This window comes from Chiloscyllium plagiosum, unplaced genomic scaffold (genome assembly GCF_037043375.1).
Source record: "Chiloscyllium plagiosum isolate Xiang-an unplaced genomic scaffold, Cpla_swu_hap1 HiC_scaffold_31, whole genome shotgun sequence".
Taxonomy (NCBI): Eukaryota; Metazoa; Chordata; class Chondrichthyes; order Orectolobiformes; family Hemiscylliidae; genus Chiloscyllium; species Chiloscyllium plagiosum.
Genome location: NW_028270169.1, coordinates 27,627,727 through 27,646,061, shown reverse-complemented (window position 1 = coordinate 27,646,061; position 18,335 = coordinate 27,627,727). Strand labels below are relative to the sequence as shown.

General features: G+C 40.3%; 1 protein-coding gene across 15 annotated transcripts in view; it reads right to left on the bottom strand.

Annotated features, from left to right (window-relative positions):
• Positions 1–4,063: 4,063 nt before the first annotated feature.
• Positions 4,064–18,335, bottom strand: part of wscd1a (WSC domain sialate O sulfotransferase 1a) — a 150,618-nt gene continuing 136,346 nt past the window's right edge. For all 15 annotated transcript variants that reach the window (XM_043718493.2, XM_087977372.1, XM_043718497.2 and 12 more), the window contains 4 exons: positions 15,334–15,508; positions 10,118–10,282; positions 6,973–7,173; positions 4,064–5,016 (listed from right to left, as the gene is read on the bottom strand). In XM_043718493.2, coding sequence (XP_043574428.1) covers positions 4,664–5,016; positions 6,973–7,173; positions 10,118–10,282; positions 15,334–15,508 — 894 coding nt within the window. In that variant the 3' untranslated portion in view covers positions 4,064–4,663. The remainder of the gene's footprint in view (positions 5,017–6,972; positions 7,174–10,117; positions 10,283–15,333; positions 15,509–18,335) is intronic.

Below are 18,335 nucleotides of genomic sequence, written 5' to 3'. Positions count from 1 at the left end.
GGCATGAGCCCTTCTTCAGGCTCATGCCCGAAACGTCGATTCTCCTGCTCCTTGGATGCTGCCTGACCTGCTGCGCTTTTCCAGCAACACATTTTCAGCTCTGATCTCCAGCATCTGCAGTCCTCACTTTCTCCTCTGATACTAATTCAGTAAACATTATCGTAGCAGTCAGATTATAATTTTAAGAAGTTTTGGCTTGTTACTTGTCTGGCTTGCCATGATGAAAGTTAATCAATGCAAGAAAAATCCCAATTGAAAAATGTGGAAAAATAGCATTTATGAGGATAAAATTCAATTTTAGCTCTGGAACAAAGCAGGTCATTGTGAAATGGCATCCCACTCTTTCTGCCTCCTGATATTCTCTCTCTTGGCCTCCTAATTGCTACCTGTTATTCTGCATTTGTGCTAAAAGTTTCAACCACCTTATTTGGAAATTGAGTACCAGCCCAATTTGTCAATACCCAATCGCTGTTCAAATAACTGATCTCAATACTCTTTGCTGTCTCAGTAGATGACTGGATACTTTGCTTTTAGAATTCATCCTTGGGAATGTTAAAGTCTGAATTTATTGCCCATCCCTAGTTGCCATTTGGAAGGTGATTGGAGTCCTTGTTCTTGAACTGCTGGAGTCTACATGGTGAAGGTACTCCCAAAGAGCAGTTCAATAGGCAGTTCTAGGATTTTGATTTACTGACAATGAAAGAACATCAGTACATGGCTAGGTCAAGAATAGTGTGACTTAGAAGGGAACAGGGAGATGACAATATTCCTCTGTACCTATTGACCTTGTCCTTCTACATCCATCAAGGAGATGCCTTGATGAGTTCCTCCAATATATCTTGTTGGTTCACACTTCAACTACACTTCATCAATAATGGCAGTGGAGGAACTGGATGTTTAACTTGAAGCATGGGTTGCCAGTGTCACTCGATTCACCATCGATACAATGGTTGCTGAATACACAAAATATTACATTCCTTTTTAACTGATACTGGAACAGAAAATTGCTATTTGTGGAAATGAAAAGCTTATCTTGGTATTATATGAAACAAATTACATGAAACATATTAAATTAAACAATTTTGTTTTGGTAAAAATAACTTGAACTTTCATATTAGACTACAAAGTCTTGTACGTTAAGAGCAGATTGGAAGTTAATCAGTTTTAAACTTGGTAAATAGCTTTGAGTCAAAAGAGGCAAAACACGCAGCTGATAGCCTGTTAGAGGGAATAAATAATTCAACATTTTGGGCGGATGATGTTCTAAGTTAATTTGGCCTTCTGAGAAACAACTGAACTGTTCAAATTTCCAGAGAGGGGGACCACTGGTGCTTTCCTGTCATAATGGCTTATTTTAAACAAATGTAGAATCAGGAAGGATGCCAAAGGGGTAACTTTTTAACAGCCCAAAAGAAAGGAAATTCTTATAATTCATGCCAGTTGTCTGCATGTTGGAAACTAACCTCATTTGGTGTCTGTTCCCAGAAAACAGGAGGACATAAGCTATTCAGAAGGATTTGCTATAAATCTCTACTATAAACAACTTTGCAATTCCTATGACTTGTTCTACCTGTCTATCTTCCTTTCCACTTATCCACTCCACCTTCCTCTCCATCCCCACCCCCATTCACCTATTGTACTCTATGCTACTTTCTCCCCACCTCCACCCCCCTCTCATTTATCTCTCTACTCTGCAGGCACCCTGCCTCTATTCCTGATGAAGGGCTTTTGCCCGAAATGTCGGTTTTACTGCTCCTCGAATTCTGCCTGACCTGCTGTGCTTTTCCAGCACTACTCTAATCTAGACTCTGGTTTCCAGCATCTGCAGTCCTTGTTTTTACCTTTGCAATTCCTATGTTGTGACTGTTTAGTTAATTGCATTAACAAGTGCAAAGGTTAATGCTATTTACATTTATAACCATAAAATTATTTGAATAACAATATTATAGTGACTCACAAATTGGAATGCATGAAAGCAGAGAATTATATTAAAATATGTTTGGCCAGTTTCCACGTCATAAATTGCATTACAAGAATAGAACCACACAGTTAATCCACAGTCCAGGCCATGCCAATATACAAAATTATTTGCACTTATTCAACTAGCTCATAACAACTAACTGACCAGAGTGGCCTGAGCAGCGTGATACATTGTTATCCTTCAGTAGTCTGAAGAATTTTGGAAACGCTTGCCTCAGTGAGTTATTGAGTCAGTGACCTATTATCAACTTGGATGAAGGTTCAAACAGCAGTTTGATTATTTTTGAAGATTACAGTGATCCCATTTCTTTCAATGTTAGCAAAGGATTTTAAACAACAAGAACCACAACAACTTCCATTTATCTATTTTCTTTATCCAGTTAGAAAGTTGGCCACAGGTTTTAAGGGAGCTCAAGATGGTGGAGAGAGATGAGGCAAGTTGGAGTTTTAAAGAGTGGACATTTCAGAGAGGAGTTGAGATGGCTGAAGGATCTCCCACTCATGGTAAGGTGGATCCATCAGGGAACATTTGAAGGACAAAGGACTTGGAAAAGAATAGCAGGAACATTTCAGTATGAAGTCAAGATTTTTGAGAGCAATGCATTGGAGGATGGAAAGCTGGGAAGGAACTGCAAGTTAATGGGGTGATGGGTGAATGGGATCGTCTCTGAATAGGTAACAGCATTGTGTGGGAGTTGGAGTTTATTGATGATTAAAATCTGAGAGGTCAGTAAGTAGGATATTAGGCAAATCCAGCCAGTGCTTTTCTAATTCTGATTCTGTTAAGTGAACAGAACATGTGCGGAGCTCCTTTTTGGAACTGACAGTACATTCAATGGTTTTGTAAATTTAGGTACAGGTGCCAATCTGGCAACTGCATTTTTGAGTCAACTGTAGATTGGTTCTAATGGAAAAAAGTACGACTGCCTAAAACGTGCACCAACCACTCAACTAAAATACTTGTACCTAGCCTATTAACTATAGGCATATCAAAGTAAATCACTGGGATTGTGGTCACTTTGTCAAGTAAGGATAAAGTTTTATCTACTAAAATAAAACAAAGAGCTGTAGATGTCAGAGATCTGAAACAGAAATGATTGGAGAAACTCGGAAGGTCTGGCAAAATTTGTGGGAAGAAAGCAGAGTTAATGTTTCCGAGTTCACTGATCCTTCTTTAGATTAGATTAGTTTCCCTACAGTATAGAAACAGACCTTTCGGCCCAACAAGTCCACACCGACCCTCTGAAGAGTAACCCATCCAGACCCATTCCCCTACCTTATATTTACTTCTGACTAATGCATTTAACACTATGAGCATTTTTAGAATGACCAGTTCACCTAACCTGCACATCCTTCGATTATGGGAGGAAAACCATACAGACACGAGGAGAATGTGCAAACTCCACACAGTCACCCAAGGTGGCACTCGAACCCAGGTCCCTGGCACTGTGAGACATCAGTGCTAACCACTGAGCCACCGTGCCACCACAGTTAGTATACAATTCTGAAGAATAGTCACTGGATTTGAAACTTTAATTCTGTTTTCTCTCCACAGATGCTGCCAGATCTGTTGCATTGCTCCAGCAATTTCTCTTTTTGTGAATATTATCAGGTATTTGATGCAATCCTGATAATAACACTAAAACCAGACATGCTGCATGAGGTCACCTTTTACAGCTTATTGTCTTCAGCATGGTCACGTTTTAAATTATTTCCTGAAACTAAGCAGGGAAATCCATGAACCAGAAATGTTGTAATTAGTTTCAATCACGTTGTTTGAAAGGTCATTTACGGGTTTACTTTAAAGCAAATAGTTGCGCTGGAGATTAATGAGTTGATCCAACTTAAACAACAAATAAGGAAAGGAAAAAAAGTGTTAAATGTATAAGTAGATCTGGATTTTTCAGATATTACAGCTTAAAAATTACTCTTTGATTTTAATGTCCAAACATTTGATCCAATTGTATGGTATTCTTCTGTCTACTAATTGAAAATAAATGAGTTAATATTTCCATTAAATTAGCAGACAGAAGAATTTCACACAGATGCATTCTCATAGCAAACAGTAATTTCTAGGCTTGAAGACATCATTCATTGAGTTTATTTCATTGAATTCTGTTACTATTTTCACAGTAAAACAAAGAGTTAAACCTTTTCAAGTGAATCTCTGCTACAATAGACCATTAATCACAAAGGTCAACAGCTCCCTTCTCATGTATAATTTAACTTACATATGTAATGCAATGGTCAATATTTTCACAATCACCTCATGGGGATGACTGGATGAGTTGTTGGAAAGTATTTCCACATGACTTAAAAAACTGAATTGTACGTTACTGTAAATAGGCCACAAATACTTTTGGATTTCGGTCTTGCTGTGTGAGAAACCATACTGGAATGGAAAGAGATACAGGACATCTAACTGTGCTATAAAAATTCCAGAGACACATGAAAATAGGACTTAGGTCAAAATATTTTGTGTTGCACAATTCAATTAAATAAGACACACTTCTCCAAGACCCAAGATCCTGTCCTCTACAGCATGTGAGGTTATTGATCTATTCTTGTTACAACACCCTAATCTTTATGCTCTCTTTTGCTCTTTTAATACTGTTACCAGCCTGGCAGTAACTTAGGAATTCAGGCTTGAAGTGGTGATACATTGTTTACCTCTTTAGCTATATCATCTGGGCAGATACTCCTCAGGTAGTCCTGTGAGATTTTTCATTTTGAGAGCCTCATCCACCATTTCTATATAACTATTAATTACACTCTTCATTTCAAGGGTGAATGGATCAAAATCCTTCTGCCTCAGCCCAGATCGCTTGAAGTTTCCATCCTTTTGTGTTTCGACACACAACAGCCTGTCGTCTGACACACTAATGTTCAGGAATTCCACCATCCGCTTCAACTGAGGCAACAGGTTTTTCTTCAAATCTTCATAGTGAACTACCAACACTCGACTGCAATATTTCAACCAATCCAAAGTATGGGAGGCCCACCAGGGGGCGTAAGTGTTCACAAATTCAGGCCATTCTGCAGAGAGAAAATTTGAATTTGTTCACCAATTTTGCATATCACAGTATGAATCCTCATCTTATTGGTTTACTTAACCCGCATTGCAGAAGCATCACTAACTTCTTGCTTGAAGTCAGCAGCTCCACTGGAACAGCTCTGTGCACAGCCAGGTACAAAACCAAAAATTGCTGGAGAAATTCAACAGGTCTGGCAGCACCTGTGGAAGAAAGCAGATGCTTCCAGACCTGCTGAGTTTCTCCAGCAATTTCTGTTTTGTTTCAGAGCGCCAGCATCCGCAATTCTGTTTTACAGCAGGACCAGACAGACAGGTAAGGTAAATGCTTCAGGATGCATCAGCTCCTGAATTAGTTCACCTCATTTGGGGTTGTTTTAAAGTTGCAGCAATTGGTCTCTTCTCCCTTTTGCTAAGTACATGAAACATTCAGCGATCTTGCCTGAAATGTTAAACATGCACTCCTGCAAAGCTAAGTTTCATTCCGTTGACTTAACTGTCAACAAAGCCAATTGTTGCTTTGTGTCATTGCTAACCTGTGTTTTGCTTCAGCTTCTATCAGTTGCTGAAGCTGTTTTTTCATTTGTTCATCCCTCATTGTCCTGACTGAGTGGCTTGCTAGGCCATTGCATCGGGCAGTTAAGAGGCAACCACATATTTGTGGGTCTGGGGTCCCATGTAAGACAGACCAGGTAAGAACAACAGATAGGCAACAGCGAGGTCTGCAGATGCTGGAGATCAGAGTTGAGGGTGTGTAGCTGGAAAAGCACAGCAGGTCAGGAATGATGAAGAGCTCTGGCTCAAAATGTCGATTTTCCTGCTCCTCGGATGCTGTCTGACCTGTTGTGCTTTTCCAGCAACACACTCTCAAAAACAACAGATATCCTTCCCAAAAGGATATTAGAGGACCAGATAGTTTCATGGTCACCGATGCTAAAAATAACTTTATTCCAGATGTATTCATTGAATTCACATTCCACTAGCTACCTTGGTGAGACTCCAACCATGTTCCCAGGGCATTAGTCTGGGTCTCTGGATCACTAGACCACTTGGCTCAAAGGCCAATCATTCTTGGGACTGCACTTTACAGGAAGATTATTAGCCATCGTTCTACCTTGCGCTCTCTCAAGTGTCAGGCTCACTTGTCCAGAGGAATCAAGGTCTGTGCCAGTTCCTGGGTTGCTAGGCTAGTTGTCCTAAATGAGGTTGGAATTTCTCAGTAGTTTGCCCTTGCTTCTCTTTGCGAAAGTGGCTCGTTTCAGCAGAGGAATTTCTTTGGCCACTTTTCTGAACCAACAAGAGGTCATTCTGAAATTGACCTTTCAGAAAACTGGCACTTGAAGCTCAGAGTTTCTCATTCCAGATCTGATTCACAAATGCAATATTTGTGCAATATTCTGCAAACTTCTTTTAGCCGATGTCTCCTGTTTTTCTGTCTGATCATTTAACCCTAACTATCTAGGTTTCTCCCATTCCATTCTTCCCCACAATCAGAAATTAACACATTCAGTTATTCCAACTGTGTCTTTTTGATACCCTCTTTTCACATAGAACTCTTTACCTCAGCAGGGAGTGTGAGCCTGAGAATTAATTCATCTGACCAAGCTTACGGTCACTTCAGATAACTCTTTCACTGTGTCCACTCCCTTCTCCCTCAGTGAAGCACCTGAAAACAGTTTTGCTGCATCAAAGATGCTGTAGAAATGCAAGCATTATTGGAATTTATAACCCCTCAGAAATTTGTTTGCTCATTTCAGAAAGTTCTTGCCTTCACTTGATGCTTGAGCACATGCCAACTAGCAAGGAATCAGCAGCAAGTGGCAGCAAACCATTGTAGGCATAACAGTGTACTTATGAACACAGTCTCGACACAAAGACAAGTATCAAAAGGACTCCATGATCACTGACACTGAGTCTGTAATGTATATCACTTTTCATGTTCTTTCATTGTTCTATTTTACCTTTACTCTTCCAGTGGCGTTCTGATGCATATCCCAGATGACCCGCACGCTTTCTATTAAACTCCGCCATCAATGCCTTGTAAGGGTTTCTGATCAACAAGATGGCAGCATCAAAGGTTTCAATTTCTCTTTTCCCACTCTCATGAGTTTTTATACAGATAGTCCGGCCACTTTTCCAGTAGTCTTTTTCCCCTTTGAAACCTTACAGAATAATAAAGAAATCAGTGTTGCCAATTGAGGAATGGACAGCACTGTTGCATATTACATTGTAGAAAATGATGCATGGCTTATTCAAATGGAATTTTAATTTCTTTGGATTCAGGCTTAATGCTGTCATAATTGCTTTGTATACCATGAGAGATGCAAATACCTTTCTGAATGACACTGATGCTGTACCGAATCTATTAGGAATGCTATGTACAATCAATCCCAAATGTAGGTCTATTTTGATGCTGCCTATTGTGGCATTTTCTGATGCAATGCTAAATGAATCTAGATTACATAAATTCAAAAAAAAAGCATATCTGTAGGCTGCACAAAATAGATGTATTAAAGATAACTAAAATTACCAGTATAGTCTCTATGACTCTATACAATACAGTACTTACTTTGCTGACAAAAACACAAAAAAATGGCTAGATAAGTTCACATTTTATTGGTATCCAAGTCAGGTTCAATTGAAAATTGCATAAACATCTGTGTATTTTTTTTTCCTCTGTGAATGTTAAAGCAAATAAGATGCCAAATATGTCTTCTTCAATTGACATGCTTAGGGATTTATCTGTCTAGTCAAATGATATAACAAACAGAAGATTCATATCTCGAGTGTAGAGGCTTCAGTTGTCCAGGGGCATTGATTTTCTCAAAGTGCTATTCAAAGAAAATAAGGAATATGAATAAGAGTAAATTATTCTAACCCACTCCACCATTTAATAAAATGATAGCTCATCTTTTGTTTCAACTCAATCTTCCCACATTATTCTCATATCCTTTGATTCTCTTAGTATCTGAAAATGACCAATCTCTGCCTTGAATGAGTATCCTCAGCCTTTGGTGATGGAGAATTTCCAAGCTCTATTATCATGTGAGTGAAGAAGATTCTCACCTTATGTCTGACCTTTATTCCAGGAGTGTCACCAGCCCGTGTCCCACATCTCCAGCTTTTGACAGTCAAGTAGGGGATACTATCTTCCCAGCATCTACCCGTCTAAGACCCTTTAATCATTTTATATGGTTCAGTTAAATCACTCCTCATTATTTGAAACTTCAGGGTTTAAACTTAGTCTACTCAATCTCGCCTCATTGTACAAACCCCCTATCCCAAAAACTTGTCTGGTGAACTTTTTGCTGTTGTTCCTTTAAGGAAAATATATCCCTTTACTATGTGAGGAGACTAAAATTATACAGAGTAATTCAGGTGCGTTCTCAACAAGGCCCCATATATTTGTAGTAATGCTCATTTATTTGTTGTCACCAATTCCTTTATAATATAAACCAGCTTTCCTAATTGTTTGCTGTACCTGAATATTAACTTTCTACGATTCATGTACAAGGACACCCAGGTCTCTCTGAATACCAACATATCACCGTCTTTTAGCGTGTAAAAATGTATTCCTTCTCATATTTTATCCATCAAAATGGTAACTTCATATTATGTTCTATCTGCCACGCTCTGTCTCATTCAACCTGTTTATATCCTTTAGCAGCCTCTCTGCAATCTCCTCACAACTTACAGGCCCAACTAACTATGTTACTGCTACAGTCTGTAATTAGTTAAGGCTTAAGCACTGACACTAGTGGCACCTCACTATTTACAAGTTGCTAATATAAAAATGGCCTATCTATTAACCAATTTCTCAAATATGCCAATACATTATCCTTAATTAAATGAGGCTTAATTTTGTGCAATAACCTCTTGAATGGTACCTTATCACTTTTTTAAAAAAATAAATTCATATTACATCTACTGATTCTCCTTTATCTATCCCACTAGTTATACTCTCAAAATTACTCCAACAGATTTATTAAACACAATTTTCTTTTCACAAATACATGTTGGTACTATCCAAACAGAGGAGAGAGTCTGAGGACACTTTAGTTCATGTGCTTGTATTCATTTAGGTTTAAGAAAAGTGCTTTTTAAATGGAGTAAAATCAATCTTTTATCAGATCTTTTACATCTCACAATAAACATGTACATCTGCATGGCTCATTCCTCCGGCTTTACATTTGAGGAGCAGACTTCTTATCAACTTGTGGTTGAAGGTTTACATGAATTATACTGGAAATCTGCATTTGTTTTTAGTTTACTGTGAAGTGTTAATAAAGCAATAGCTCTGACTACTTCTGCACAATTATGCCAAGCCTTATAAAACTGATTTCTTATAAATGTAATTGATTGTCATTCTGAAACTGGTGAAAAATTAATATAATTGATAAAATTGTTATTTCCCCTTGGAACTTTAGATACGAAGGCAGCAGTAGCTCCAATGTTACCATGTAGTTCATACGGGTAGTTGTTGTATGGAAGTAAGGCAAAGAATGTTAATTGTACATTAATTATGTTTTATTAACGCAGGTGGGGAAAAATGTGTTGCTAGAAAAGCGCAGCAGATCAGGCAGCATCAAAGGAGCAGGAGAATCGACGTTTCGGGCATAAGCCCTTCTTCAGGAATTAATGCAGGTGGTGACCATTAACCAGGCATTTTATTAGATTTATTAGATTACTTACAGTGTGGAAACAGGTCCTTCGGCCCAACCAGTCCACACCGACCCTCCAAAGAGCAACCCACCCAGACCCATTCCCCTACACTTACCCCTTCACCTAACACTACGGGCGATTTAGCATGGCCAATTCACCTAACCTGCACATTTTTGGACTGTGGGAGAAACCGGAGCACCCGGAGGAAACCCACGCAGACACGGGGAGAATGTGCAAACTCCACACAGACAGTTGCCTGAGACAGGAATTGAACTCAGGTCTCTGGCGCTGTGAGGCAGCAGTGCTAACCGCTGCGTCACCCATTTATTGTACTGTTTTTGAATTAGGAGATGCATGCTTGTAGTCTGTAAATAAATATGCAAGTGTGTAAAGATTGACCCTAATGTTCACCACTTGGACCTCTGGAGTAGAACTAACACATACCTTTGTTATAAAGCGTTCCATCAAAATAATAACTTCCAGTGTAGAATCCGGTGGCATGTTCTATCAAATGCCTTGCCCATGTATTGCCAGCACCTGGGAAGCTGGAGAGAGCAACCATTACCTTTGTTTTTGTCGGCAGGAACTTCCTATCTGTACATCTGGTGTCTAGAACAGAAATGGACATCTATGAAATGAATTCCTGATTTATTTTCCTGGTACAGTTTAATTACAGACAGGACTATGAATCAACTGATTGGACTGTTTAGTCGTAATTTGAAAAACAAAAACTTATCATTTAATTTGAAAGCAATCTGAATGCTTGACACGATGTTAAGTTAGAAAGTAAATTATTTGGCACTTGGGCAATGGCATAATTTGTCCTATTTATTTGTAAACCTACACAGTCCCGCAGGATCAAATTGTGCAGCTGCATATGCTGCAGATCTTGAGTAAGAGAAAATGATAAAATTATTGTTCGTTTTCTCTTTTGGTGAAAGAGGTTTATTTTTAGTCTCTCTGGCAGTCTTTGATGTTATTCCACTGTGGCGTGTGATTGTCATGGATTGATCAATGACAACTTATTTATGCTCCAGTCTACTGAGGGTTTCTCTTGCAAACCTTCCTTAGTTGTTTTGTTTCTCTTTCACACCCTGAACCTGGTTTAGAATTCAGATTTTCAGCTCAGTAATTGCCAGTTTGGGAATTTGGGGCCAGAGTCAAAAATAAAGTGACTGCTTATTCCTGCAATGTTTTTCTTTAGATATTCCATCAAAGAAAATAAAACAATGATGAACTCACATCTGAGATCTACAAAACAGCTCATTTTAAAAAGAAAATGTTTCCTCCCTGTCCTCGCCAAATTTCTGCATTTTTTTTACATTTTGGAAAGCATTTCTATTTTTACTAATTACAATGAAAAGTTAGTTTGTGGAAAAGTGGTGCATTGTTAACAGGCCACGGATCATGTTCGTGTTTGGATGTTTGTGTCCTTGTTAATTGTGAGCTTGTTGAGCCAGAAGCTCTGGTTTTGAATCCCATTCCAGGACTAGATGGTCAAGGCAGAACCATTTGTAGCAACATGGTCAATCAAGTTGGTTAGCAACATGTAAATCTTTCTGATATGCCTATAGCAGCCACTAGGAGGATCTCCTGGTCAGTCACTCTTGATAAGGAGTGACATCCCTCATGCTATAGCCTCTGGTGACCTGTTTCAAGACAATCTATCTATGGAATTAGACATAAGCACATCCTCTGTCTGCCTCATGGACCATTGGGCATGGGATAAGAAGAGTTGTAAACTCCCAAATCATGACAAGTGAATGTTCAAACTGAAAAATGTACATTTTAATCTTCTCAGACCTGAGATTTCTGGGATTCACAAAGAGAATAAGGGTAACTTTGTTGAACTTCATCAAGTAATCATGAAAATGTTTCTTGCTTTACATTGGGAATTGAAGATAGACAGGGCTTTGGATGAAAGAGATTGTCAGATCCTGCCCTTCAATCAAACTGTCATTCCTCAGTTTCCTGCAACACGCCACACATCCCATTCATTTTTGTTATTTTATCAGCCTGTCGATTTTGACAGAAAGTTTCAATCCCCCTTTGTTTTCTTTGCTGCTTTATTTCCATAATTGCTCCTTTCTGTCACTGGCATCAGTCACTATGTATTCTCTCACTGCTGCAGTAGGGGCTTGACATGCATAGCAGCCACAGTTGTATCAAAGTTTCCTCTTGTCACATTTAAAATGGTGGTTGTCACACAATAAGAGCAGTATAAATGGCCAAGGTATGACTGAATATATACTACCTTCAACCAAAGACTGGACACTGTCAAAAGATTGGATTAAGATGAACTTTTCACAAAGGAAAAGGTCTGATTACACAAGTTGGCTTTTTTGGGACACTTTATTCCTCTGAACAAAAATGGTTGGTCAGGAAATAAAGAAAGACAGAGGGTGGAAAACATGAATTCAGAATCAACATCCAAAGTGATTTGAATCAGCCCAACAGGGACAAATGTAGATCCTGATTCAGATGGTGATGAGGTTATGGATGGTCTGGGAGATGATGGTTTGGTGGTGGGAGGTGGGGTCATAGTCAAGGGGGCAGTAGGAGGAGGTGTCCGCGAGCTGGCGTTTAGCCTCAGCAATATAAAGATCGGTGCGCCAAACTACCACTGCGCCTCCCTTGTTTGCTGGTTTGATGGTAAGGTTGGGGTTGGAGTGGAGGGAGTGGAGGGCTGCACGTTGTGAGGGTGAGAGGTTGGAGTGGGTGAGAGGGGTGGAGAGGTTGAGGTGGTCAATGTCGCAACAGCAGTTGGCTATGAAAAGATCGCGGGTGGGTAAGAGGTCATCACGGGGTGTCCAGGTGGATGGGGTGTGTTGGAGCCAGGAGAAGGGGTCGTCAGAGGGTGGGCGGGAGTCCTGGTTGAAGAAGTAGGCGCAGAGGCGAAGGCGGCGGAAGAAATGCTCGATGTCTTGCTGGGTGTTGAATTCGTTAATCCGGGAGCATAGGAGGATGAAGGTGAGGCCTCTGCTGAGGACTAATCTTGCATCCTCAGAGAGGGGGAGGTCTGGAGGGATGGTGAAAATACAGCAGGGCTGGGAGCTAGGACCTGGGACCTGGTGTGGGACTGGAGCTGGGAGTGGGGGCGGGGATCAGCCTGGGGGCGGGGACGCATGCGGCGTGGTCATTGTGCAGGCAAGTGACGTCACTGGAGGCGGAAGTAGATGCGGTGACGGCAACTCCGGGGGCGAAAGTGGCTGCGGCGAATGCAGAAACATCCTGAAGAAGGGCTTATGCCCGAAACATCGATTCTCCTGCTCCTTTGATGCTACCTGACCTGCTGCGCTTTTCCAGCAACACATTTTTAAGCTCTGATCTCCAGCATCTGCAGTCCTCACTTTCTCCATCCTGATTCAGATGTCAATGTAATGTCTTTCATGCAATTGTGACAGTATCATAATTTCTTCAAACTGGATTGCATACATATCTGGTGTGTGGACCATAATTAATGTGTATTAAGATTGACTTTATCTGGGTATGATTTTTCCATGTCAGTGCCACCAGCATGTAACCCCCAAGAAAATGTAATAATTGCTACACAGCACAGATTGTATAGCAATGTAGTAATTATGAGTATCACAAATTATAGGTAAACCAGAAAACACGTGTGCCAAAGCTTTAATAGTAATGCCACTCACCCTCACTCTCAATTTGCTCATCCTTCCTGAGAAAGTTGGGATATTAAGCAGTCACAGGAAATCTATATCTCATTCAGGGGTCATGTTTATTAAGTAGTCCAGGACAATGCAATTCAAACTCCACTCTGACCTCAACCTCACATATAAGCCCTTTGCAACAAAAGTCGCCAAATAGCAAGGAATAGTGGGCCTATAGCCCCACTCTCTTATTCCATGAAGACTGATGCCAATTGAAGATCCCTTGCCATATTCTGCCTGAGACAAATATATAGGACTGGAAATGACAGCCATGCGTGGTCAAAAACTTGGCTGATTTCTTGGAAGTTGGCCCCACAGCCATAACTCTTTAGGAGGCTGGCTAAATTGTCTACTTGAAAGACCTCTCCTCACTGGGGAGGAAGCTCAGCCCTTGGAAGCTGTCAGCCAATCTGCAGTGCTGAAACCTCAGTAGTGGCTGTTACTGGTACTGCAGGGAGAACCTTGAGAAGGCCAAACGAAACTTGGCCAAAGAAAAGTCTTGATAATTGGCTCAGGGAAGGCACGCAAAGCTGTGGGGTGGGAAGCAATGGAGAAGAGGTGTTCAGGGAGTGGGTTCTATAGATTAGGAGATGGGAAGGGTCGTTGTTATCTTCAGGGGAGCACTTTCCCTGATGCACAGATGGCTCACCCTGAAGATCTCCCTTCCTGCATTTTAAGAACTCTTTTAATAAATGTGAATTCCATTTGTGCCCATCCATCCATATCAACTGTAGATTGAGGTGGTTAGTATATTATCAGGGAAAACAAAACTTCTAACACAGAGTAAGACCCTTGGTGATGTATTTATGTATGGCGGACAGGCTGTCAATTTTGGTGCCTAACCACCCCCTGCATTATGGAAATAAGCGCAGAGTATATGTGATAGGGATGGGTTAGCCACCCACCGTAAACATACCCCCCATGGGCATGTAATATTTTTTGTGGTTTTAATTTTCTTTAGAATCTATGCAGCACATTAATTAGGCCCTGTATGTTTCCTTTTTCCAAAGCTCTATTTAACCATCCAGTTTACTTCATAGAATAGAATTCCTATAGTGTAGAAGGAGGCCATTCAGCCCATCTAGTCCACACCAGCCCACTGAAGAAAATCCAACCCAGACATGTAACTCTGCATTTCTTATGGCTAATTCACCTAACCCACATATCACAGGACACAATGGGTAATTTAACATGGCCAATCCACCTAACCTGCACAAGTTTGGACTGTGGGAGGAAACCAACGCAGATACAGGGAGAATGTGCAAACACCACGCAGATAGTCGCCTGTAGGTGGAACCAAACCCGGGTTTCTGGTGCTGTAAGGCAGTAGTGTTAATCAATGAGCCACTGTGCTGCCCCTACTTCAATAGCTTATTCATAGATTGAACTCATGTGCAAACCATTAACACAGGGTTGGTTGGGATTTCTGGTTAACCAGTTAACATTCACTTAACATTTAGGTTCAAATCCAGCATTAATTGTTCAGTGCAAAGCTCCTCCATTTTCTGCCTCTGGAGGTGTTAGGCGCACAATTTCAATCTAAAACCTATTGACCATCACTCTGTAATTTGGTATCAAATGCTTAATCTTCCTCAGACGGGTCAGGGGAAGGCCTTTGGGGGACATCAAAACATGTCCCAATCTCAGTAAATGGCTGCTCTTGAAGGTAAGTCTGAGGGACATTACTGATGGTCCATAAATCAGTAACTGAAAGCAGCTTTATATTCAAGTTCTCAATAACAATACTTTGTACTCATAATTGATAATGTTTCACTCCCTACTAACATTGGTTAGAAATTTGGATATATAAACAACGAAATGACAGAAAAAATATTATCAAAAGATTCATTTGATAAATTCAAATATTTTTATGATGTGGTTACACACCCATCAGCTGAATACATGGATCTGACTAGTACATAAATATATTGTATCTTGGTTTCAAATCAACATGTCACTGTTAAACCGCAGAATGCAATCTTTCAGTTTTACCTTGAACAGGAGTCTGATAGATAACACAATAATTTTCATCACCCAAGAATTCAGTTGTAGTGTCACTTGATAGTTTTCCACAGAGTTGGTCATTCGCAATGTCGTGAAGTGTGAAGTCAGTTGTGGCAAATCCACAGTAACACTCAATCCTCCTGATGACAATGAGGGGAAACTCCTGTCAAGAGAAATTGCATGATATTGTGACATCAGCCTCTGAATCTCTTTTGAAGCCAATACTACATGTGTCGATCTGTCTGTACTGTCAACCGAGGAAAACTATTCTCCTCCTTTCGCTGACTCTCGGCTGCAAAACAGGTCAAATATCCTGCACTCACAAGTATTAGACTTGGTGAAAGTGAGGACTGCAGATGCTGGAGATCAGAGTCAAGATTAGAGTGGTGCTGGGAAAGCATAGCAGGTCAGGCGGCATCCGAGGATCAGGAAAATCGATGTTTCGGGCAGGAGCCCTTCATCAGGAATGAGCCTCATTCCTGATGAAGGGCTCCTGTTCAAAACGTCGATTTTCCTGCTCCATGGATGCTGCCCGACCTGCTATGCTTTTCCAGCACCACTCTAATCTTGACTCAAATATTGGACTTGTGCAACACACTCCTTGCAGACCTTAGCTTTCAAAGTTGGGAAGATTGTTTCCACTCAGTACATGCACATTTCACTTCAGGCACATTGCATACATATAGATGCTTTTGGAAATCTGAATAAATCTTTTGGAAAAAAAACCCTTGCAAAGTATGTTAACTCATAAAACTGAAACACACTTGCCTTTAAGCAAAATCTCTTCACACAATGACACCTAATTTAAAATGACCCTTGGCAGTATTGGGGGATGATGGCTTAACATTTTTGCATGATGTTTCTCTGTTGTGAAATATCATTGTGTTTAAACATATTGTGTTTAAAAAGTAGCCTCCAGCCATATTTGCCAGTCATGAATTAATTGACATACTTTTACTTGTGATTTCCTAGTCAGTCTTAGCTTGGTAAAAGTCACTTATTGCCACATCATTCTTGTGCCATCATAGGAAACAATCACCTCCATTTACTGAAGGAATCGATGACTCAGCCTATCCAGAACTCTACTCATGAAGTGACAACTGGCAGTAAGTTAGTTTGCTGCCTCATTCTAGTACAAGCCAGTCACGTAGAAAGAGCTCAACCAGTCCAGCGCGCCTATACTCACTTTCTGAAAGTGCTGCTACCTAGTCCCACTATCTTAGCCTGTCAACATAACTTTGCCATTTTTCCTTTTTGAATATGTATCCAACTATGTTAAAAAAAACTTACAACTGAACCATGCAGACCAGGCATTGCAAGACCAAAACTTCCTCTCTTATTTGGGAATCAGTGCTGTATAGTAGGGGCAGTCTGGGAGAGGATCTTTGTCATCTGAATGTTTAGTCTAAGGCCCATTCTCTCATACAGCTCCATGAATACATCAATACTTGTTTAGAGCTCAGAATATGCATTGAATATGCATAACGTGCATCATCTTCATAATGAAGTTTGATAACAGATGGTGGGGTGTTCTTGTTTCTGGACTAGAGATGTCTCTTGCTTGTCCTGTAGAGTAGTTCCACACCAACACAGGAAGCTTCACTGATGTATGCAATGAGCTTCCAGAAAAGGTAGGGGAGGCTGGTACAATTACAACATTTAAAAGGCATCTGGATAGATATATAAATAGAAGGGAGGGGTATAGAGGGATATGGGCCAAGTTGGCAAATGGGACTAAATTAATTTAGGATATCTTCTCAGCATGGATGAGTTGGACCAAAGGATCTGTTTCTGTGCTGTACATCTCTATGACTTTATGATATGCGACAGAATGTTGTGACAAGGAAGATGAAGACAAATATTAATACAAGCCCATTTTTCACACGTATTCAGGCTGTGATGGATCCATGAGTAGAGATCACTGCTGATGTGCTGTAATGCATCAGACAGAGGATAGAGATGAAATTCTGTGGGAAACTGAATTTCAGGAGTCCATACTCAACCCCCATCCCAGTTGTCAGAGTCAAAGCTATTGTGAGGTCGAAGAAGACTATGCATAAAGGTTGCTGCTACTCTCTCAGCACCTTTCCAGGGCTTGTCTTGCTGCAAAGTTCATGTCCCCTGTAGCTCTTGATGGATGGAACCTATATTGTTAGGAGCTATTAGAAGGAAGTGACTGAGGGTGATTTTATGCAATGATTTGCCCTGGGCTGGAAAGCAGGGATATTAGTCTGTAATTACCAGATAGGCCAAGTGCAAACGGGACTAGATTAGGTTAGGATATCTGGTTGGCATGGACAAGTTGGACTGAAGGGTCTGTTTCCGTGCTGTACATCTCAATGTCTCTATGACTCTATATGGTCGCAATTATGACATCTTGAAGATACTCTTGCATACTCTCCTCCTTCCAGAGGGAGATAAGGGCAAGGCCACAACATTTTAATACTTTTGTGGAGATTTCATCTGTGCCAGCAGTTTGTTCTCAATTGTCCGATGGCGTTTTTCAACCTTGTATTGGGCTGAGGTGGCAGTAGGGAGCTTGCTGTGGGATTTGATTGAGAAAATGCACATGAAGTGTTGAACGTTTATTGAGGAAATTCTCAAATGCTCCTTCAAATGAGCACTCACTATCTCTCTGTCCTTGATAACTGTCACTACATTCTTAACCAAAACATCATTAAACAAAGATCAAAACAACCCTTTTTCTACAAGCCAACTTCTCCTGTGGTCATACGAAATTTGCTACATTTTTAATGCTCAAAGAGCTGTTACTGATGCTAAGGGAACACTTCAAAGATTAAACTGCCAAAGCATTAAAATGGAACGAATTCACTAGCATAGACTACAAACATTTTGGCAAGCTTCTGGATTAATTGTTTAAATATTCCAAGTTGTTATCATCAAACTACAAGATATATTAAAACAAAGGTAACTTCTGCAGTTTCACACTGTAATCAGCAAAACTGTCGCTAAAAGAACAAACAAGGTCT